Below are 24698 nucleotides of genomic sequence, written 5' to 3'. Positions count from 1 at the left end.
GTTAAAGTATAAAAGTACTTGCTTTTAAATATACTTAAGTAATAAGTTAAAGCACTCTGGACTGACTGAATTACTTCAGTACTACCAAGTATCAAAAATTGTGTTTTAATACCTACATAATCAGTGAGCCAGTACCCACGCTTGTTCTAAATCTTGCCTACTGATTGGCTGTCTAATTTGTATGCTTTAAGCATGTTATTAATGTCAGTGCTTCTTGATTAGTCTGCAGCCTGTTATACCTTTCAGCACCTCACACTCATTTCTAGTTTTAGCCACACCCACTTTCAGATTCTAATTTAAAAAAGGTATCCAAAAACAAAAAAGTATTGTTCATAAACTTGTATTGGTGTTGGTATCGAAAAAAAGTGACAGTAACCAACCCCTTAGTTTTTGTGTTGTATTTCTTTTTGCTAAAAATAATAAACAACTAATAAAACTATTAATCTAAATAATATAAAAAATCATACTGCTTTTAGTTTGTTACTTGAGTACAATTAAAAGCAGGTTTATCTGTACTTTTACTCAGATTGAAATAAAAGTGGAAATAAAACATTTTCTTGATTAATATTTTACCAAAATTGTTTCTATTTTCACTCAAGTGTGCCAGACAGGAAACTTACTGAGACAACTTTGAATGATGTCAATCATAATTAAATTTGCTTCTCTTGCTATCTTACAAATTGCTATATAAAATTACGATAGAAAAATGATTGATTGTTCCCACCTGTGGGAATGAGAGAGAGAGAAAGATACTAGGCGGTTGTTGGTGCAGTGGAGGAGAGCTGGAGAGAGAGAGAGGCTGAATCCTAAATGCCTCCCTATTGGCTATGTAGTGGAGATATGAGCCATTTGGGTGTAGAAGTCATTATTTTATGACCTATGTGGTGCACTATAGGGAGTAGGGACCGGGAGATGGGGGTGGGTTGGTACAGCGATAGTGAGCAAGAAGGAGAGGAGATGGTGTATGTACAGACAGGGCCGCTGTGTGAGGCTGACCATCTGTTCCCTGCTCTCCCTGTGGCTTTTCTTCCTTCCCTGGGAGCAAATGATGATCCATCACCAGCAAGCGGCGTCTGTACAGACATCTACATTCATCTGGGGGCCAGCTCCCTGCACAGCTAATTTTAGCTCACCTGTCTGCTCAGAGATCAGTGGAGATGAGCCTGGACTCAGCTCCTCCATTTCTCATCCAGCCATAATGCATTCCCCCAAATCACACTAGGTTTCTGCATGACTGTGCTGGCTTGTAGCTTTGCCAGGCTTGACTTCCTGTTTGTATTTGTGCACAGGAGGTGAATGGTGGAGGGCCTGTTCTCAGCCAAAACGTCAGAGCACAAAGAATGTTGTTGTGAGGTGTGAGAATCTTTCTGAATCGTTTCATTTAGTTAATCGTAACAGCGGGTTGCTTTTGGTAAACATGGCCCTTCCTCCTTGCTCCATACTTCTTTTGCCCTACTTTAGTTTCCCTGTGATCTGCTCTTAATTATGCAGTTTTCCAAGGTGTTTTCAGTTTGTTTATGAACACTTTCAGATTTGCTGCCAGGGTGAACAGATGCTGATTCGTGCTCTGGCATTTTTGTAGCTGTTTCAATTAGAATTCCTTTAAAATGGCTGTCTAGCTCCAAAGTTCCTGGCAAGATCCTGTGGCTTCTGCTGCAGGAAGAATGCAAATGCATGCAGCTGGAAGGAAAAGTCTGCTTGATTTTTTTTGGCTTCATGCTGTACTCAGTAACTACAACTGAGCAGTGATTAATCAAGTGATGTATCTAGAGCTTTTGGCAGTGCTGTGGGCTTATAATCAATCATATGTAAAAAAAAACACTTTATTCACATGATGGTTGATTTTCCAGTTTAAACCATTTCTATTTGAGTTTTCATTGAAATAACAACAGAAAAAAGTTGGTGTTTTATGGCTAAGCAGCCGCTCTTAGCTGCCTGAGTTTTGGTGCCGTTCTGTGGTCCTGCTTTTTTTACTACGTTGTATTTTCCCTAGGTGTGTCCAGAGCAACATAGTGCTGCTGACCCAAGCCTTTCGGAAGAAGTTTGTCATCCCCGATTTCATGTCTTTTGCCGCCCACATTGACAAGCTTTATGACAAAGCCAAAAATATGTCTGGAGGTCAGGTAAGACTCATGCTGTGTGCTCACTAACTTCATCCAGCATTCATTATTTCTCTCTGCTAGTACTTGCATGTTGTTAAAGGACTGTGATTGTGAAACTGAGCGACTTGTGCTTTGCTTCTCTCAGGTTGCTGACTACATTCCTCAGCTTGCTAAATTCAGCCCGGATTTGTGGGCTGTGTCTTTGTGCACAGTGGACGGACAAAGGTAAGAACTCATTTGAAATGGTACATTAACATCTGCAGCTACTGTAGACCTCAAACTTGTGAAGGAAAAAAAAAATGTAGGACTATTAAGGCTCTAAGCTAGCGCAGTGCCCAGAAATAAATAACAAAAAAACACCACTCAGTATCTTAATATTACTGTAATAGATTAAACCCAGATTACAAATCCAGGTGAGTAGACTGATTAATAAACGAATGAATGACAAACAGATTTTAAAGCTTTGGGAACTCTGTAATGTGCTATGGTCATGCCAACATCTGCATTGAGCATTAGCCAGCTAGTAGGCTTGTTTCAGCTATTCATCAGTGACAAAGCTGTACTGCACGAATGCAAGAATGAAGTGAACTTTGTATGACCTGCTTCCAGAGAACTTCCTGCGGAAGTGAAGTGTTTCACTGAATGTGTCTATATCTTCCGCTGATGAGAAATTTTTACAGGGTTTTTTAGTTTCTTTTTCCAGAATGTTTTCCAGAAGTTCAAAATGTTATGCCTGCCTTCTTGCTTCTTCCAGGAGGAGGTGAAATGTGATCAGATTAAGGCTAGCAAGTAGCCAACCAGAGAAACATGACACTATTGAAAATACTTGTAGTGTTATGGTTTGAGTCACCTGTCATTAAATGGTCACAAGACCATTGGACACAGATTAGATTAGAGTAATGCTCCAGTTCTCTCTGGGTTGGACCAGTCATTGAATTGTGTTTTAGGGATGTGAAATACTCTCTAGCTGCTTCTGTAATTGATAACAGTGCCATAAAACCTCAGGCAGGGTCGATTTTCATGGTACTCCTTGCCGCATCAATAGATCCTCTTGCTTTTGTCACATAGGCAGTAAAGATAGTGTATATTTGTAAGATTGGCGCATTTAACAACACCCTGCTCATAAAGGAATAAAGACTCTTACTATGGGTGGGTAAACAGCCAAGCTTAGAAAAACATGTTATTATTTGAAGTGTTCTCTTCTTGTTTTGGTCGTTTTTCAGGTTCTGCTAAGGGCCCTATTTTTTCATTTCAGTGTGTATGACATGCCAGCATTCTAGTAATTTACACCAATGAGCAAAAACATTATGACAGATAAAGTGAATAACGTATATTATCTCCTAACAACAATGCATGTAAGTCTGGGATATATTAGATGGTCAGTGGACAGTCGTTTCTCGTAGTCTCATGTTGGATATGGGTAAAATGGGTGTGAAGGCCTGAGCGACTTTGACGAGGGCCAAATCGTTGTGACCACTGGGTCAGTGCATCTCTGAAACAGCAAGGCTTGTGGGACATTCAGCAGTGGTGAGCACCTACCGACAGCAGTCCAAAGAGGGACAAACCAGCAACGGGGTGTTGGGTAGCCAAGTAGAAGGGCTTTTGTGGCACAAGTCACAGAAAATTTTAATGATGGTTGTGGGAAGAATGTGTCACAACATGCAGTGCCCCCTGCTAAAATGGGTCTGTGTAGCCACAGACCGGTCAGAGTGCCCAAGCTAATGTCTGTTCACCATCGAAAACACCTACAAAAGGCACACAAGTGTTGTAACTGGACCTTGGAGCAATGAAAGAAGACGACATGGTCGTTTTCTCTAAATTCCGAGGATTAAAGCAACTTGCGTGTATAAATCCCCCCTTGCTGGAGAAACTTCATACTGCTGGGCAGGAGTTCCAAAGCCATGTCTGCGTGCTTTACATATTAAAAACGAGGTGTTTTCCATTGTATAGCAGAGTTGCTCTGTAATTCAGCTTTCAATGCCTGTGAGAAACCGTGAAGTATCACATTTTCATAATTTCACAACTTTTAACATTATTTAGCAAACTGTTGAAAATTAAGGAGGTCCTCTGGTTCTTTCAGTTCTCTTTTGCAGCATAGTGATTATCAACTTTGAAGCTCTGTCAGCACTATTACGTTCATTGAAAAGCATAAATAAAATGGCAAATTTTAGGTAAAAACCCTTTCTTTGGGTTTCTGGTTTTCGACTGAGTGTGTCCTAAATGTTAGTTTTAATTTTGGTCAAGAATTTTAATTTCACTGCTTTACTTGTCTTTTCTTTTGTTAAGCTTAGTTAATTATAGCATTTTTCTTGCTGCTAGAAGGACCCTGATCAGCTGAACAGTGTAAATATAAGCGCCAGCTACCATGCTTGCATCTACATGTTGATACTGTTTAACAAAGCACCATGTGGGCCTACACAACAAACCGCTTTTGACAAAGCCTGAGAACAAAGCGCTGGAGTCGACAGGAAACTGATGGCCTTGACTCATTATATCTTAAACTCATGATAAAGTGAGATATATAATATTGAGGTCAGACAGATAGAGAGATCCTGTGGCCCCCTTGTTGTTGTTCAGGGTCTGTTTGACGTGCTGATAGTGCTTTAACTAAGTAGTTTACAGTCCTTATCAGTTCAACTGCAGTGTATGTTTTCTATAATCTACATTCTCTTATTTACATAATGTGTACCATGAACCTGGCTCTGAATACACACACTCAAAAATTAACTTTTTTTATTGTGTGTGTTTTTAAGGGTCAGTCTTAACTTGCATGACTACAGTCTGATAAAAAGAAACGCGTGGCCTGTTTTCTATCATGGTAGTACAGAGATTTGGCTGTTGTATTCTTTAACAGGCTTGAATAGAATACATGTTTTGGTATAGTTTAGAGGTTTTACTATTAAAAGTGTTCATTAAGATTTTATTTGTTCAGTAAAGCTTAAATTACACACTTCTAAATGCTTTATTCACTATACATTTAGCTTTAGTCATTATGACCTGTATTAGTACATAATTGGATCTGCTATGTGAAAATCAGTAATAATAGCATTATTATTTATCATAGTGCACAAAAACGTTTACTTATGTATTTAATCCCTTTTTGGTAGCCAAAATTATATAAAATGAGAATATTTTATGTTAGTTTTAACCCATTTAACAACCAAATGTGCATATATGAAACTCTGAAGAGTTTTCAATGTTTTATGGCAATCAAAATATCATGAATAGTATTGAGTTCTGAGATGTTTAGCTGGCAACTTAGTGATGACAAAAACTCTTCTTTTTAATCTGGAACATCTTGAAGTATTAGTGAATTATTAAACCCTTATTAGCTCTAATTGAGTCACTTGATACTTCCTTGAACCTGTAGGAATAATAAAATGCTGCCAGTTATCCACTAATAAGGTGTGTATTTAGGTGATTCATTCATACTCAGTAGTTTGCCTTACAGTGTCTTAACAAAGTGTTTATTGTGCATTATTACAGCTAACAATGCAGGTATCACTGATATTTACATAACAGACCTCCAATTACACACTAATACAGACCACAGTGAATAAAGTTTATTGCATAGTGAATAAACCATTTATAGGTGTCTAATATTATTGAACAAAGATCTAGACCTTAATGAACCCCCAGTATTCCTTTAAGTGTTACCAAAAGTTCTTACTGGAAGAGTTGTTTTTTCTTATGAACAGTAAAAGGTAACCACTGTACTGGCTACTGTACTGTAAAGTCTAAAGACTAAAGGTTTCATCATCCCATGTTACATAATGTTATTGATTTGATTGCATTTTGGTAAATGACCTCCAGTAGACTGTATATGATGTTTGGTTATCAGTTGTCCTTTCTCTCAGATCTCTCTTCCTCTCTCTCTTTTTCCCACACAGACACACTGTGGGCGACACCAAAGTGCCGTTCTGTCTGCAGTCGTGCGTGAAGCCGCTAAAGTACGCCATCGCTGTGCATGACCATAGCATGGAGTACGTGCACCGCTTCATCGGCAAAGAGCCCAGTGGCTTACGCTTCAACAAACTCTTTCTGAACGAGGACGGTGAGGATTAGCCGCTTTTGAGCCTCTTCATGGCACCCATCCACCACAGGCTGAGTTTAGCCTTAGCTGTTAGCTCAAACGCCATTCCACTAATATATCAAGATTCAAATCATTAACCTCCGCTCCAAAATATGCAGTAGTTTTTTCATCCTTTATCTTTTGACCTATTGAAAAAGAATATTATGGGACTCATGTAGTTCTTAGTTTCTCTGCTGTTGGTGTCAGATTGTTAGGAAATCTTAAGCTTAAGTCTTTCTATTAAAGGTGCATTTACGTATTAGAGCTCCAGTCTTCATTGGAAGACCTACCGCAGGGATGTAGGATTCCCATTAGCTGAAGAAAGCACAGCATAAATCACGTTACACTTTAGTCGAGCGGCTATGGCCGTCTCTGAAATTCAGATCATGCATTTTTGCTGTCTTGATATCACAACACCCTCTGTGGCACTTACAGGGGTGAGAAGCCTTGAGGCCCCCTAGCCATATTACTCCCTGCTAGCTTGTTTCTGCTGTGCTATTTCACCCACGTAGTATCTCTGAGAATATGAGGTAGCCCACTCATAAATCAGAAGTCATCTTGGCCATCTTGAAACTTTTATGACCGTGTGAGTGTGTTACTGGCTTTCATCTTGTTTCATACTGACGAATACCGTTACAAGGATGAATCAGTGTGTCCCAGATGAAATTCGCTCTAGGACCTCATATGGGTGGGCTTTATAGCAAAAATGAAACATTATGAACATAAAAAAAACACTTTTATTATATACAATTTTCATGATTAGGATGGTAAAACGCTAAAAAAAATTGTTACAATTAGTCACATTATTTTGTGTAGTTAATTGTGGTTACTCGCTGTCTTATTTGCTGAAATTTTACCCTAAAGAGAGATTTAAAAAATTATTTATGGTTTAAAAAGCAGTGCATTTTGTTATGGCTATATGAATGGACAAAATATGCTTCATCAGAATGTTTTTATTCCCTTCAGTAATTCAGTAACATTATTTTCATCAAATGAACACTGGGTTCACAGGAGCCTGAACATGAAAATTACAAATGCAGAGCATGAAAAAAGGGTGAACACAGTTTCTGGATTTCATCACTGACGTTGAGTGAAAGCAACAGTGGCTGCATGTTCCAACTCTTCCGCGATTGCAGCTCTAGCGCTCTCATGCAGCCTTGTTTCGAAGGGACTAGTTTTTCTAGTTTGGACTTTTGTTTTTAATAGTTTGCTGTTTGATTATACCCAGATATTCCACAGGCACTTCCCAGTCTAGTCTGCCAGGTTCAGCAGTGTGTTTTGCTTATAAATGATATTTGAGAGTCAGTGCACTTCAAAGATAAACAAGTTCATGTCATTGAAGTAGCTAAAAATAACTGGTTTTATCAAGAGAGCCGTCAGTGGAACTTGCCATTTAAAGGATGTATTTGAATGAGTGGGCTGCAGTTTTTAGCATTAACATTAACATAGCTCACAGTGTTTCCCCACAATTGTGCAGTGTGCATACAAGAAATTTCTTCACCATGTCCGCAAATATGACCATGCCGACTCATAACAGGAGCTTATGTGACCTGAAGCACCAGCAGTTATATAATCTAGCTAGCTATACGTTATGGATATAACGTTAGTGCTGCTAAGCGTTTAAATCTCAGACACGATATGTTTGTGATCTACCCATCATAAAATGAAAGCCAGAGTTCTGAAACATTAGCTGCAAAATGTGATCACCCACACAGATCGGGCAGCAGCTCAGAACCTTTGGAGCGTTTATCTGCTATTAAAGTTTTTTACTTTATATATGTTTGTTGAAAATAATACTGGAAAACACTTTTTTCTGCTTCACATCTTTACTATTAAAACAAAAATTTAAATATTTTAAACAGTGCTGATGGGGCTTTCAAGGTGGGACTGCGGATGGTTTGATGAGTCAAACTTGGAAAATGAGTTAAGGATGTCAATCATTTACCATTATTAACTCATCAAATTTGACATCACAATGTTTTGTTTTTCTGAGGTATGATGAGTTGGAACAATCACAGTGCATCCATAATGCTGCATCTTAAAAAATGCTGTCAAAAATTATACAAAGTACACTACTTTGCTGTTGAACCTGTTTTGTTGAAACCTGCCGTTGTTCTTTATATAGAAACAATAACCTCATTATGCCCAGAAAACCATATTGTGGTGTATTGCCTACCCTTAGGACCTTGGCTGTGTTGCTGTCCATGTAGACTGCCATTTCCACAGCCGTAGCAACATAGATATATTTTGGTGGCTCTGAGATCCAGCCCATAATAATGCTGCGTGATAAATGGTGCATTTATGAAGGCAGTGGTGTAACACTGTGCTGGCCTCTGATGACGTCTAAAAAAAGCAGCTCAAGAATTAGGAAGCTGGCTTTTACAGTACTGTGAAAGGACGGGGAAGTGTCCCATAGACACTGAGAATAAATAAACTTCCTGCTGGGCAGGACTCTCCTCCTCATTGTTCTGTTAATGTTAATGACCATCATTTTTGGTTTTGATTCATAAAATGTTGCTTCACGTTGAATTTGCTCATTTTCAAGTTTGCAACAAAATGTCACAACAATGACTTTTTCCATGAAGGTGATTTTTTCCAAGACAATCTTTCTACTAAGAGCTGTGATGCAAAACCTTAATAGAATTATGTTCTGATCGTTCTGAGCGTTATGTGGCTCTACCCTGAGTAGTGTTGATCCTGAATGAAATCTTCTGTTCCAGTCCTTAACGTGTTTAAGTTAGCGGAACTGGTATAAACATAGTAGTTCATTTGAGGGTAAACTGTACAAAACGATCTTCCATCAGCACTTGTGCTCGGAGAAGTTTGATGAATATGGGCTGTAAGTTAGGTTAGCTGACAGAGGAAGCAGCAAATCTGCTTCCACAAAGCAGGCATCAGTGACAGGAAGTGATGCAATGGCTGAGGAACTCTGATACTATCAGTAGAGCGGAGAGGAAGCCGGTGTGAGCTGTAATTCCACACTGATGATGTTCTGCTACTTCTCTTCCTTTGGCCTTGTAGTTTAAAATCTTCCAAAACACAACCCGTCCTCAGGGTGCATGTGTCGGTTAATGAATCTAAGGAAGGACCCATATGAGCATTAACTTGCTCTCAGTCCTCTGATTTTGGTCACCTTCTGTAGGAAGTTTGCAACATAATGTATGAGTATGACTTTTTCCCATGTAAAGCCACGAGTTGGACTCTTTTACGATGAACCATTATACAAAACCTTACTTGTTTTCACTCATTACGCTTGACAATAGATTTACATTATGCTAAGTACATTATGCTGAGTCCACTGGCTCACTCTGAGTAGTGTTTAATCAGAATAAAAGCTTCTGTTCCACTCCTTTACACATCCAAGTAAGAGGAAATGATGTACAATTAGCACATACATCAGACAATCGACAAAATAAATGTTTGAAATAGTATATTGAATTTCAAACTGTAACTGAACCGCCCCTGAGTTTTGTTTACCATCTTTTGTGGAGAAAGGCCTTTACTCACAGAGCGTGTCTTATTCACATAATTTTTTTTTACTTTTAATAATAATAATAATAATATTTATTTATATAGCACTTTTCATGCCAATGGCAGCTCCAAATGCTTTATAGACAGGTGATAAAACATAATTATACAAGAAATCGTTGGTATTTATTTAGAATCAGAAAAAGATCAAATTAAAAGATAAACACCACAAGACGCAGAGTTTTAATTAAACGCTAACTTAAAGAGATGCGTTTTTAGATGCTTCTTAAAAGTGAGCACTGAGCCTGACTGTCTAATAAAAGGTGGAATTGAGTTTCACAGTTTAGAAGCAGAATAACTGAACGAGTCTCTCCATGTTTTCTGTATTTTACAGAGGGTAACTGTAGAAGGCCACTATCTGCAGATCTTAGATTACGTGCCAGAACATAAACAGACAGACACTCTGTGATGTAAGCAGGTGCTAGGTTATTTTGAGCTTTAAAGACTAATAGCAGAACCTTGAAATCTATCCTGAATGATACAGGCAGCCAGTGCAGTTCTTTCAAAACGGGAGTGATGTAATCTCTCTTTTTTGTTTTTGTTAGGATCTGTGCTGCTGCATTTTGTATGAGTTGTAAGGGATGTATAGTTTTCTTAGGGAGTCCAGTAAGAAGAGCATTACGGTAGTCAAGTCTGCTTGTAACAAATGCATGAACAAGTTTCTCTGCGTCGCTCTGAGATAGAAAAGGCCGAACTTTAGTGATATTTCTCAAATGATAAAAAGCTACTTTAGTGACTGTGTTTACATGCAGGATAAAACAGAGCTCAGAGTCTAAGATCACACCCAGGTTTTGTACTTCAGGTTTGGTAGATGAAGCTAAAGAACCAAGTTTCTCATAAATCATTTTTCTCTGAGTTTCTATACCAGTGATCAATATTTCAGTTTATTCATGATTTAATTGTAGAAAATATTGTGACATCCACTGAGAAATATCTCACACACAGCTGGTTAGTCTGTCTACAGAGTGTTGATCTTCAGAAGGGATAGAAATGTTTAGCTGGGTGTCGTCAGCATAGCTATGAAAATGTATACTATGCTTCCTAATGACATCACCTAGAGGTAGCATGTACAAAGAGAAAAGCAAAGCCCTAAGACTGAACCTTGAGGGACTCCACAAGAAATGGCAAATCTTTTTGATGAATGATTTCCAAGTAAAACCATGAATGGCTTATTACTTAAATATGATTTAAACCATTCTAAAACTGTGCCCGAGAGGCCGACCCAGCATTCAAGACGCTGGATTAAAATCTTGGGGTCAACAGTGTCAAAGGCTGCACTTAAATCTAATAAAACCAAAATAGAAGGATTTTGTGCATCAGCACTAAGCCTGAGGTCATTCATAACACGAATCAATGCTGTCTCTGTATTATGGTTAGAACGAAAACCTGACTGAAACTTCTCATATAAATTGTTTGATATTAGATACCCGTTTAGTTGTTTGAAAACAACTTTTTCTAAGACTTTGCTTAGAAAATTGAAATTGGTCTAAAATTATTTAGTATAGAAATATTAATTTGAACATGTGATGCTTGCATAATTATTGATGTCTTGCATAACTTGCATGTCTTGCTCAGGCTAAGTTAAGACGCCCCAGCTGTGTGCACACTCATGAAATTTTATCACCTAAATGAGACAGTTGAAACTCTCCATGTTTCTTTAATTTTTCCAGCCCACCCAGTGTCACGTTTCGCCTGTTTTCTGAGGAGCAAAGGATAGTTTTTTGCACTTAAAGACACCATTTCCTTGTTTTTTGAGCTTGTAACACAGCAGAATTTCCAGAAACATCCGTGTATATCCAAACTATCCATACGTATGATTTTCATGTCTGAATATTTTGCAGTTTCTGGTGTCTTTTTGCATCACGGTGGTGCTATGAGTAGCGCTGTCACCTCACAGCAAGAAGGGCCTGGGTTTGATTCCCTGCTTAGGCGACCAGAGTCCTTTCTGTGTGGAGTTTGTTTGTTCTCCTTGTGTCTGCGGGGGTTCCCGAACGAACTAAACCATAAGTGCAAAACATAAAGATTTTTGCTATTAGCAGAAAGATTATCTCAATCCTAAGTAAAAGAAAAATCAGTCAGTTTACTATGATAAATAAATTTGCTCAATTTTAAAGTCCAGTGATGTTTTCTGTATGAATTCATGAGTTCCTATTGATCACTATCCTAACATGTAACATTGTTTGTTTGCTTGTTTGTCCACAGATAAACCCCATAATCCAATGGTGAACGCTGGTGCGATTGTGTGTACCTCTCTGATAAAGGTAAGCATTCACCTGGTTTCTGTGTTTATCTGTGTTTTAATGACTTGTCCTAACTATACTCACAGTTTAGTAGCTAAAGTTGTGTTCTTGGAGTGACAGCTGAATTTCAGGATTAGAGTCGAAGATGTACATTGTTTCCACATAAATGAAATATATTACATAAGCACAATAACGGTCATTCTTTTTACTTACTTTTGGAAGGAATTGTGTTGATGTATTTTATTCATGTGAAACCGATATACATGTACATGTTTTAATCAAGTAATTTTAAAGCCTGTATGTGGGATATATAAGTCAATTATTATCCAGTAGACTGGCAGAGTTCTGCCAGAGAACCAATCAGCATTTATCATTTTATCACCTAGTAGAACTGTTTAACCCACAGGTGCTTCAGGCCACTACAAGTGATAGATTTCACTGTTATGTTCTCAGTGTTACTGTGTCGGAGGATTTTGGAGGTTTTGGGTTGGTTTGTTTGGTATTGACCCTCAGTGCATGTTATAGGTGCGTAAAGGAAAATAAACCATCACTGGACACGTATGTGCATTGCAAAGTGATCCACTTGTGTACTTGCCTTTCATTGTAACCGTGCACTCTTTATTCAAACTGTAACATTGTCACTCCAGGCCTCCACTCCCATACTAGAGGGAAAAAATGTGGAAGTCTCTTAATTCTGGGAACATTCCTATGATTGTTGGTCTCCAATGAATTCTTAAATGAAATTCATTTGAACTTCCTGTTCCTGCCTAGTCACCATCTCCTTTGACTCCACCAACCACAGTAATTGTTTGAGTAGAAGCTGTTTAGCTTTAGCAGAGCCAGGGAATGACAGCACTCGTGTGTCTTAAATAAAGTTTAAATAGTGGACTTGCAGTTCGCTGGCATGCTTCCCACTCACAGATCTGGTTTGTTGTGTGTTTGAGTGTGTATGTGTGAGTCAGTGAGTTTTGGCTGTACTGTTGCAGAGGCCACATTGTGGGAAAGCAGTCAGATTGTAGTTGAATTAGAACACAAGGGACAAGAGCTGAACTGCCATTGCTTTTGTCCAGATTAAGCTATTGCTATGAACTGCCAAAGTATTTCCTTATACTGATATATAATGAATAAAATGTACTATATGTAGTGTGTAGTAAATATATAGACTACTCAAAAGTAGTCTTAGTACATCTTTTTTGTGTAATATGTTAAAGTATTACGAAAATTCAATCGTTTAAAAAAAGTTGGGTCCAGCTGCACAAAAGCAAACTAGAAAACTTTCACCTAACCCTTTACTTTGCTTTAAAACAAATGTTGGGACACTAGTCTTCAGTCCAACAGATTTAATTGCATTAACACTAAAACATTCTGAATTGGGTTGAATTGTCAAAAATCTAAATAGAGAAATTCCAATAAACTTGAGAAAATCCAACAAGCCTGGTTGAGCATCAGTTATGCAAACTCATACACTTCATGCCTAGAAGACTTCAAGCTGTCCCCCAAAAGAAGGGACATACAACCAAATATTAACCTAAAAAAAAATGATAAAAAACTAACCTACAGAAAGGAAAGAGGTACTAGAGGTACTAAGGTCCCACTAATGTTTGAGTACTTTTACTTGCTTTACTGAAGTTTTCAGTTAATTACAGCGAGTGATCATTCTGAGTTTCAGGTAGTTGTTATTGGTTGTTATTGCTGGTTTTTAGACCTTTTTTGATGGCTACAAAAGACTGAATGATAGATTGGAAAGTAATAAATAAACAAAATATGAATTGTATTCAGAGAGTATCGCAAGACTCCTTTTATTAAAACTGTGCAAAAGTCAGAGACCATCTTTCATTTATACAATTTCCAGTCAAAATGGCCTTTGAGTACAATGTTTTCACTTTTCATGACATATTTCTAAAGAAATTAAGATATAAGGTAATGCATTTGCATAAGGAAGGAGAAAGTCATAGCAAAATAAGTGAAAAAATGGAGTGATCGTCAGATGAACAGTACTTTCATCTGTTAGAGAGAGGCAAAAATCAAGCTCAGCTCTTGCTTCAGATCTAAAATAATCTATCCATTTCTGTCCATCCTTCCACTGTGAGAGGACAGCTCAGCACAATGAGTCTGAAAAGATGTGCAGCTGTCAAGAAGACATTACTGAGAAAAGGGAATAGACAAAAAAGAACATTTGCAATGGACTGACCACCCCAGAGTCCAGACCTCAACATTAGTGACTGTGAACTTCAAAGGTGTGAAAGAATGTTCTTACAGATATTACAGTTATTTTGACTGGAAATTAAATAAAGGGTCACTTTTGCAAAGAACTGCATAAAAAATACAGGATAATAAAGACACAGTATAAATGATCGAACATCAAGCAGAACCTTAGTCTGTCCTCAAGCATCATGAATAAACAAACACTCTTTCCACAACCTGTTCTCATCTGTTATTTCATGTTAGGCCAACAGGAAGTATTTTCATCCATTGTAACATTGGGCTCACACAGGAAATGTAAAATCATGGTTTGATTTTGTTTTGCATACTTTTTTGTTTTCATCCAGCAAACCCACACCAACCTGATGGAATGTGACCTCTGCATATTGGTTTTTAACCGCTTTAAACTCCTCCTTTCATCTCTGCTCATCATGTGTGAAGTCTAGACATTGTTGTTTATCTGCATTGTTTCATATTGGCCATTTGTGAATGAATGAATCAATGAATGTATGTTTTCTCTCTCACACACATACACACGCTGTTTCATCCGTGTGCGCGTGTGTATGTGTGTGTTTGCTCGCTCAGTGCTGTACTGTCTGTGGGAGCTGCTGTTGTTGTTTTCGTAGGATCATTTTGTACCAAGTTAACGCATGAGATTTTCCTTCCTGCCGCGAGGGTCCGTGCAGGCTGCCGTGTGCAATATGGTGATGAAGGCTTTCTCTGTATGCTTTTTTTCTTTATGTTGTTGCATATTTTACAGACATAGGAACTGTGGGATTTTTTGACCACTGCAGCAGGTCAATGACGTTGGTAATTTTTCCTTTCCATTTTTTCCTCCCTCCCCTCTCATTGAAATAAGCCGGGACACACTGAGTTCTCAATACCTCACTGTGCTGGTTAATATGCCATAAACCTACAATATACAGTGAACCTGTCTCCCTAGTGCTTATAAACTTGATGCAGAAAAATAAGAAAAATACTCTTTTGCACTTCTTTTTTTTCTTTGTTTGTGTAATCATAGATCACAGAAACACATACACTAGTCTGCTTAGTGTGAAGATAAGAATAGACAAGAAAGCTTAAAGTAAATAGATAGTTTAATAGAAAAGGTCAGCACCACAGCTTTAGACTGAGTGTCAAACTCCAGTCCTGCAGGGCTGCAGCACTGCACTGTTTAGTGTTTCCCAGTTCCAAGGCCTCCAAATCAGCCCATGTGCAATAAGCTTATTCAGTATTTTAAAGCAAATATCAAATATCAAACCATAGTTTGATACCCGGCCACAACATGGTGGCGAATACAGGGGAGATAGTAGCATAACTGCTGAAATTCACAATTTTATTATTATTATGATTGTAATTAATGTGGTTATAATATTATTTGTTTTATTTAAGGCTTAGCTCTTGCCATTAAAGTGTTCATAAACTAATTTTACATAATTTTAAACAGTATTACTTTACTGAATGGCTGTATTCTTGAGGCTACATGACACCTACCTAAGCGTTTCAAACATAAACCTTCATAAACAGTTATAAGGTCTTATTCCAACAAGTATCAAGGCTGCTTTTGTCAATTTTGATGTTATTGCACCTCTGCAAGTGTTAGGATGACATTGGTTGGAATAACTTTCATCAGTGTCAATATGGATTATTCCATATAGTTCAAAGTAAGAGTTGGAAATGCACTTCAGACTTCCATCTGACCCTATACTTTAGTTATGCTCATTTTATTAAATTAAATGATTCAACATTCCATTTTGTCACTACCAAAACAATCATAAAACTACCAAAATCTTACCAAATGTTTCAGTAGTGACTGTTTAGGTAGTTCTTAATCTTACACACTGATTTGGGTCAGACTTTGGGACACATTTACTTCAAAACAATGGGATCTAACTGTTCACCATGAAGCCATGAGGGACAGGGATGCAGTCTCACTTCCTGTTCTAACATGCACGAGTGTGGCTAAAATAAGACTCAATACATGGTCTAAAACTCTTTGTGCTTTAGTGACATGACAATATGGTACATGTAAGTATTATTTGGGACGGCTGTCTCCCAATAGAAAGTTTAAATGATGATTTTGTATATATTTAGCTCAGTTAATGCATGGAGCTTAAATAGACATATGAATACTTAATTGTTTTTACTGTGGGACCCAGTTCGAACTAGTTTGGTAGAATGGTCCACATAGGTTTATGTCAGTTGTCATGAAAGGCTTATGTAGGTGTCTTGTAGCCTTATGAACACTACCCTTCTGTAAAGTGTTACCTTTTAAACATATCCCCTACATCACGTCTCTGTATGGGCTCATGCGTTTGAGTAGATCACTATTGGTTGCATTTAGTTGATGACTAGTCAGAGTAATGAAGTCAGAAATGAAGAAACTGACATTAACGTTTTATTTGTGAAAAACAGAAAAAAAAATGTTGAGTACAAGAAAGAAAAGATACCAAGAAGAAAAAGCATTGTTCAACCTAAAACATACCAACAGCTGCATAAAATATATGTTCATCGGCACTGGTGATGCTAATGCACCAAACCCAGTGTGTTTTATGTGGAGAGAAGCTAGTGAATGAGGCTATGAAGGCGTCCAATAGAATAGCTGTTCTTTTGACTAAATGCTGGAAAGCGCCTTAAAATTATCATCCATGCTAATCGATTGTATGGCATAGCTGTTCTTTCTCATTTGTACCGTTTGTGGTTATAAAGGTTTTGATGAAAATGCAGCAGTCAGGGGTTAGACTGAAAAAGGCTGTATTCCTTTAATTCCATGGACAGAACTAACCAGTGCAGTACTGTCCAGGAGTGCAGTTTGACATCTCTTAGGAAAACTGTACCTGTTCTTCTGGCACCTTTTCCACTCTTCACTGTCCTTCATCCCTCTACTCAACCTCCAGTCCACTCCAGTCCTTCCCACCATCTGCTAGGGCTACGTAATATTATAGGTGTAAACTGTCCTTCACAATATATTCTTTAAACCACATGATATCAGAAACAGCCTTTAGAAACTGAACAATCAAAAGAGAAAAAAGTATGTTTACTGATCTTAATAAGATGTTCAAATATACATGAACATAACAGTACAACTGATTAAGGGTGCAGCGATTTAGACAATATCGAAAAATTGAAAAACGTAACATCTGAAACTTGTGTGAATTTAAAACTGTATCGACCATACGGCCCTCCATCTTTTCTGAGCGTCTCTTATTTACCACTGTCACTGATCAAAGCTAGGGTGCATCCTGTCACAGTAAATTGGGCGGGGCTTATGCTACGCACTCACCCATGCTCAAATGACTGGACTTTTATATCTAAAGTCACTTATAAATTATAGAGGTTGCGATTTCAGGGGCTCATTTCGTCAGAGGGCTGGCACGACAGGCATTGAAAGAATTCGAGATCTCAATATTTGAAGCTCTGTAGAGTTTGTTTTAATACAGAAAATATTAAATATATTTTTTACCTCAGAATCCAGAATCGTATCAAACCTTTAAATATATTTATCATTATGACACTTCAAGTGATACAAAGAGCTGTTTTGTTTTATATTATATCCAGCTAAGAGTGTTGAGATCCAGAGGTCAGTTAAGTTACCACATTGGACCTCTAGGCCCCAAAAAAGAAAGCCGCTCTTTGAAATCTGACTTTTATTCCTATACGTGTGTTTTCTTATAGAAAATGATAGTTTGTGACACAAACAAAATAAAAATCTATGAGTTTTCAGCATTGTTAGATTGCGGTATTTACATACCAAATAACGCAAAGTCGGCATTTAAAAATTGTGTTAATGACAAAAAAAGAGTACATGAAAAGGCAGAAATAGCCCTGTTTTTGCATCGTGTTCATTAAGATACCGACACCTTGCCTCTCATTCTTCCAGAGGTGCAAAATGCCCATAATGCACATTTCATTGTCACAAAGCTGTTTATATTGTGCAGCCCCTTCTACCCACCCTCGTCTCCTAGCAACCTGAGTCATAGGTTAATGAGTGCTGATCCACAGACTGTTCCCATTCACATCACGTTATCCTCAGTCTGTGCGTGTGTTAAGTCAACCAGCTACAGGATCAAGAACAATTCACACATCGGCTACAGAATCAGCTCTTTTGGACATCATCCACTTTATTGACCCCACTTGTTTGGCATCCAGGTGATCATGTAGGACATTAACCGAGGCAATTTACCTGTAGCAGTTCATCCTCCATTGCCTTTGTAGAATAATAGTGCATCGTCATAGCTAATTCACACATAGTACTTTACTGTAGCTAATATTTGAATAACAGTCCGTTCACAGCAGCAAATTTATGAGGTTCCGTATAGGCTTCATCTTTCTGTAGCCTCCTCTTTCATTTATGTCTAACAAAATAACCCTAACTGATTTGATTGTGTTTTTATTGCTTTGATTTGTATGTTAAAATCACCCTGCGATGTGCAAGTATATAGTCACATTTCTGTTTGAATGCATTTTGATTTGCACTGTACCACTATAGGGAAAATCTATTTCTCTTTTAAAGATGTTATGTGGCTTTTCTGTGTATATGATAGTATTTAGTAATGCTAATAAAGACTTTTGTCCTCACATGGTTGATATGACTCTTGTAATAATGATCTGCTCTGTCAAATGGTTAATCTCCTTCCTTTTTTCATCTCTTTCAGCAAAAGGCAAGCAATGCAGAGAAGTTTGACTATGTGAGTATAATAGAATTGTTGGTCTAGTTAGAACAGGTATTTCAGTCCACCTTTGTTGTAACTTGTGTGTTTTGTGCTGTGTGATCTTGCAGGTGATGAATTTCCTGAAAAAGATGGCAGGGAATGAGTATGTGGGTTTCAGCAACGCAACGTAAGTAGAGCTGCCTGGTGCCCTGAGCACTCTCTCCATTATTCACTAGCCCAGTTTGTTTTGACTGCGCTGACTGTTAATACGTAATGACTCTGTCATGCATATTCAATATGTTTGTTGTGTATAAATGCAGGGTAAAAACACTTGACATGATTATAGGTGGAGGTAGAAAGGAGAGAGAGGCGTTAAGAAGAAAAAATTAAATGCATTGAACAGCATAAGAAGTGTGTGTGTGTGTGTTGACCTGGGCTTAGCAACCATCTGTGTTTTCTAACCCAGATTCCAGTCTGAACGTGAGTCAGGTGATAGGAATTTTGCTATCGGCTACTACCTGAAAGAGAAGAAGGTTCGTGTGAGGACATTGCTGTACACTACTATATTACTGCATCACTCTCTTTTTCTGTTACTGTATTACTCTATTACTGTGTTACACTTTTATTATTGCATTTCTCTATTAATCTGTTACTCGATTACTGAATTACTCTTATTGCTGCATAACTTTATCACAGCCTTACTGTATTATTCTGTAATTCTGTCACTGCATTAGTCTCTTACTCTATTACTGCTTCACTGTATTATTCTGTTATTATAATGTTATTACGCATTAGTCTATTACTGCATTACTTTAGTACTGCATCATTCTATCACTGTATTACTGCTGTACTCTATTACTATATTACTGCATTACTGTAATACTTCATTACTCTATTATTCCATTTAGGCCTGTCACAATTATTACATAATCGCCTAATTGCAATTATTGGGTTTTGCAAATAATTTCAAATAACTGGTTGCGTCTTGTTGAGGCAAATAATGTAAATAAAAAAAGCAGTAAATGCATCTATTGAGACATTATGGGGTTCATGAAAACAAAAAAAGTTCATATTTCTAACTTGGTGCTCTAACATACTTAGAGGGCAGCACTGAGTAATGTTTTTAGCATTTGGCATTTTTATATCACTGCATTACTGCTTCCGCTATTATTCCATTGCTGTATTACTCTATTACTGCATTATTCTATTGCTGTATTACTGCAGTACTCTATGACTTCATTATTGTGTTACTTTATCACTGCATTATAGCATTACTCTACTGCTTTATTAAGCTATTACTCTATTACTCTCTCTTTTACCCTCTTCCTATCTGATCATTTAAATGTAAATTCTTTTAATCTTTTTTTGCGTTGTTATATGGTCTTGTAGCCCATCTGCTTTGCTTATTATGTGTGCTCCTTTGTGTCTGTGCACAGTGTTTTCCTGAGGGTACAGATATGACATCCATCCTGGACTTCTACTTCCAGGTGAGAGCAACCGTGCAGTGTTCCATGGCACCACAGCAGTCTCAGCTTCACTCTCAGTTTATTCCAATTTGCAGTGCATTTGCTGCTTAGACTTCACATGCCACTTGTTTCAATGTGAACCTCTTGCCTGTGACTTAAGTGAAAGTAAGAGTTAAATGTTAAATATATAGCAGTGTAAGATGCACAATTTAGGATATTTTTTTACCTTATGGATGCAGATATGTGGGCAGTACTGAACTAACCTTGCAGCAGTAACAGTACTCTGTTAGAGCTTTAATAATTGTAAGAGCCTGAAATTTTTATTTAAACTGAAATATAGCCCAAAATAATTTTTCCTGAGAAGGAACCAAACCACAGCGCTGAGTTTAGAATTCAATCCTGTCCCAAAACTTACAAAATCCTGTCTCAGAGCTGACCACCATGAACCAGTGACCAACAAAAACTAACAAGAAGTTATTATGTGGCAAGAGCCAGATCATGAATAAACAGATTTTAAAAATGTCTGTGATCTGCAATCCAAGATTAAGTTATCTGTAATCCAAAATAATCATGATTTTAATCTGGATAAACTGTACACAATGTGTTGTTCTCTTGCCGAAGTTGTGAACTGTGTTGGACCAACAGCAAGTGCCTGCAGCATTCCTGATTAAACTTGACAGAATAAAATAAAACCTAATGCAAGGGTAAGGGCCAGACTATATTAAAGGTGGGATACAGATCTAATCCCAAACCAAGCTCAGCAAATACATTATATGTCCAAAAGTATCCAAACCCTTCTAATTAGTGAATTCACTGACTTTAAGCTGCACCCACTGGTGACACAGGCTTTCAATTGCACATGTACAGCTTGAGCATTCTCCATAGAAAGCATTGCCAATGAAATGTGGCGCTCTGGAGGGAGGCCCTATTAATACCCTTGATTTCACAAGAAACATTGGATGAGCAGGTGTTTTGGGTTATATAGTGTATATGATGGTGTCTGAACCAAACCAAACCTGACTATTCACTTCCCATTGAGTTTGGATATATATGATTTAAGTGCCAGTCCCTATGGCTCTTCAGGTTGACCTATAATACAGCAGGCTTTGTCTCACTTAGACACGACAAAGTCTGGTGACTGTCCCATGTCTCTGTGGGAATGTGTAACAGGATGACAGCGCTGACGTGACACACACTCTCATGGGTACTGTTGCTTCATCAGCTCTGCCCTGCCAAGCTCAGAGCTGCTGGCTGGCTGAACATGTGCTCGTCAATAACATCCCTTTGGCTTTACGTTTTAAAGCCCAGAGCTCAATCAGAGCCCCTAGACACTACTAATTATAGATTATGGTCTCTGAAGCTGGGAGCTAATGATTTATGTGCTATTTATGGATAGTATTACAGTACTGAGGGTTATTTTTGATTTGGTGTTTGTGTAGCTGTGCTCCATTGAGGTGACGTGTGAGAGTGCCAGTGTGATGGCTGCCACGCTGGCCAACGGTGGCTTCTGTCCTATCACGGGCGAGCGCGTGCTGAGTCCGGAGGCTGTGCGGAACACACTGAGTCTTATGCACTCCTGCGGCATGTACGACTTCTCTGGGCAGTTCGCCTTCCACGTGAGTCCCACATACAGACACACGCTGTTCTTACTTTAGCATGGTGTGGTACACTATGGACTCAATATGTATGAAATCAACATTCAAAAGTTTGAAATCACTGTTCAAAATTTTGCACTCACTATTACTTTTGTTTACACTTATACACACACACGTACAAGCATACATGAATATGTAGTCTATAGAGAGGTTGTCTCTACATTATCTCTACATTAGCTTGATTATTTAGTCAGAAATTGGGTCAGGGGTCGCATCCTCTCAGACAAACTGGACACAGCGAGTTATCAGACTGTGGCAGATCAGTACAGCCTAATGAATACATTGCCTTTCTTGCCAAAACAATAATGCTTAAAAAAACATACATTTTAGCTGTATAGATATTATTTTATTTTAGATTTTATATTATTAAGGCATTCATATCCTTGACAGCCAGTGACAGGATATAACTCTGATATAACACCTTGTGAAGTCATCATAACAGAATCTGCAAGCCAGGGTCATTGAATCATTTAATGCCAAGGCAAAAAAGCAGTATTTCCTCTTTTTACTAATGTGATTTCTCAATGTCCCACAAAAAAGAGTGATAACTTCCACTGAGGTGGTACTGAAGATTTGTCTACGGTTCCTTTACTTAGGGTACTTAGGGAACATAAATGTTTAATTACAACATAACATTGCATTGACTCCATATGTCCTTTCATTTTATTTTTCCATTATAAAACATTAGGTTATGAAAATGTACAAATAAATACCTTTCCACTGGGAAAGAGTATCATTAATACTTATTTAAGTTACACAATTAGGCCTTTGTTGTAACTTTGAGGGTATATTTACATTATGTGTTTCATAATGAACAAAAATGTACCTGAGCTGTCTTTTTTCTGAAAGTGTAGCGTTTATTTTATATGTAATAACATAATCATGCTTAAGGCTTTTACTTTGTGCGATAGAGATCTGAATAGTGATCTGAATGTGAGCACACTCTCAGTTACAAACTGTCACCAACAATAAAGGCAGCATGGTGCTTCTTTTATGCAGTGATAAGTAATGTAGTGGCACACATACAGCTGCGATTTCGGATAATTTTAAGAATTAGAGAGGACATTTCCAAAGTCTCTGAATGAGTAGTAGACGATACATTAGGTAAGATATGGGTTAACAGCCTTTGCTCTTTCTGGCTGTTGTTCGGCACCTACTATTATTCTATGACCACATTTCAACATTGCCACTTCTCCCTGCCATGGGGAAGTTTTAATAGCTGCATGCTCCAATAGTCCTGCCCTGGTGCTTAGCTGAGTTTCACAGCCACGGCAGTTTAACAACCTGAAAGTAGCAGCGTGCAGGTATTCTTTTCTCTTCTCTTATAGAAACACATGCTTCCTCATAGCCCATATTTCCCCACTAACCTGGATCAGTTCCTGTTTAACACGGGAAAAGTCATACGGAAAAGAGAGAACATAAAGCCTGTCTGATAATGACACAGCATATTCTCACTAGTGTCTTTATAACTTACACCTATCTTGTATCTACACTCTTTGTCCATTTTGTCAGGTCCACCATGTTTTAAGTAAATCTTATTTAAAGATACAAGATTTATCTTTAGAAATTATTAAGAGGTCGTAACAAATTACTGTGAGTTTTCATGACAGTCACTGATTCTTATGTATTAAAGCAGCCAAAGCAGCTTATAAAGAAGTTCCCCTCTTGTTACAATTATAAAAGTAGTACAAACACAGCAACAATCAATCAGATTATAATTGAAATATCACCTGTATGTGATCTGTATTTCTCAGGTGGGTCTGCCGGCCAAGTCGGGTGTGGCAGGGGGCATCCTGTTGGTGGTACCCAATGTAATGGGGATCATGTGCTGGTCTCCTCCACTGGACAAACTGGGCAATAGTGTGCGTGGCATCCAGTTCTGCCAGGTATGTGAACACTTCTGTGCCATGCATGCAGACACACACACACTTTTGAAATCAGTATTGTTTTACTTAAAACCCATATCATGGCAAATCCAATTTTCCTTTAAAAAAAAAAATAAAAATTACTGTTCAGTCCGTACAATTTATATATGGAAGTTAAGCTGCAAAACAGGCCATTTTAATTGTTTGTTTTTATAGATATCCACTTATTCAGTACTCAGCAGGTTAAACCTGTCTATCCATGCTGGTTCTGAGGAGTGTTTCAATAATAAACAATACAGGGCAATCAGAACAGAGGTCATTTATATATTCCAGTCTTCAAGCCACAGTAACAAAAATTCTGCTTAATTTTAAGAGATCAAGAGAGGTTAGAAAATATTTAAGTAAAAATGAAGATTTTTGGTGCATAAAGTTCTTATTTACCAGGCTGTCAGTATAAATCCTAGACATGCTATTAGATTCTTTCTTTGAATGACAGTCAGGCTCTTAAAAGTTGCTGATGTGTTTGCTAGCCAGCATGTGAAAGAGCCAATTCAGCTTATGTGGCAGTAGAGCAAGGAGATGTGGGTAGAACCGGTGCCTGGTTTTGATGAGTTATCTTGTTCGTGTTTTTAGAATAGCACTTTTTGACTCTGACGCTCATCTATTTTCAAGGTGCTACACTGTTTCCTTTCTTGTGATCTTTATCTCCACAGAGCTGTTGAACCTTCTCTTTTTCACAGACATTTGATAAACCAAATCAAAAACTCTTAGCCTAAGTAAAAGAGAGATTGTACCTCCCAAGCCAGAAAAGCTGTTCTTCTTTAATAACGTGATTTCTTTCTGCTTCACACTTTAACCCTTTTCACAGTAGCCATAAAATGACATTTCTGCCGGTTGTGGAGGTCCCACAGTTTTT

General features: G+C 37.9%; 1 protein-coding gene across 5 annotated transcripts in view; it reads left to right on the top strand.

Annotated features, from left to right (window-relative positions):
- Positions 1–24698, top strand: part of glsb (glutaminase b) — a 75586-nt gene that overhangs the window by 30107 nt on the left and 20781 nt on the right. For 4 of the 5 annotated variants that reach the window (XM_036591118.1, XM_036591927.1, XM_036592691.1 and 1 more), the window contains exons 4-13: positions 1994–2123; positions 2248–2327; positions 5993–6156; positions 11905–11963; positions 18800–18832; positions 18925–18983; positions 19263–19329; positions 20233–20283; positions 21702–21878; positions 23672–23803. In XM_036591118.1, coding sequence (XP_036447011.1) covers positions 1994–2123; positions 2248–2327; positions 5993–6156; positions 11905–11963; positions 18800–18832; positions 18925–18983; positions 19263–19329; positions 20233–20283; positions 21702–21878; positions 23672–23803 — 952 coding nt within the window. Of the gene's footprint in view, positions 1–1993; positions 2124–2247; positions 2328–5992; positions 6157–11904; positions 11964–14904; positions 14955–18799; positions 18833–18924; positions 18984–19262; positions 19330–20232; positions 20284–21701; positions 21879–23671; positions 23804–24698 lie in introns of those variants that run through there. The other variant, XM_036594288.1, reaches the window with a different exon arrangement.

The sequence above is a fragment of the Colossoma macropomum genome, unplaced genomic scaffold (assembly GCF_904425465.1).
Source record: "Colossoma macropomum unplaced genomic scaffold, Colossoma_macropomum, whole genome shotgun sequence".
Lineage (NCBI taxonomy): Eukaryota > Metazoa > Chordata > Actinopteri > Characiformes > Serrasalmidae > Colossoma > Colossoma macropomum.
Note: the sequence above shows the minus strand (reverse complement) of the source record. Positions and strands in the feature narration are given on the sequence as shown.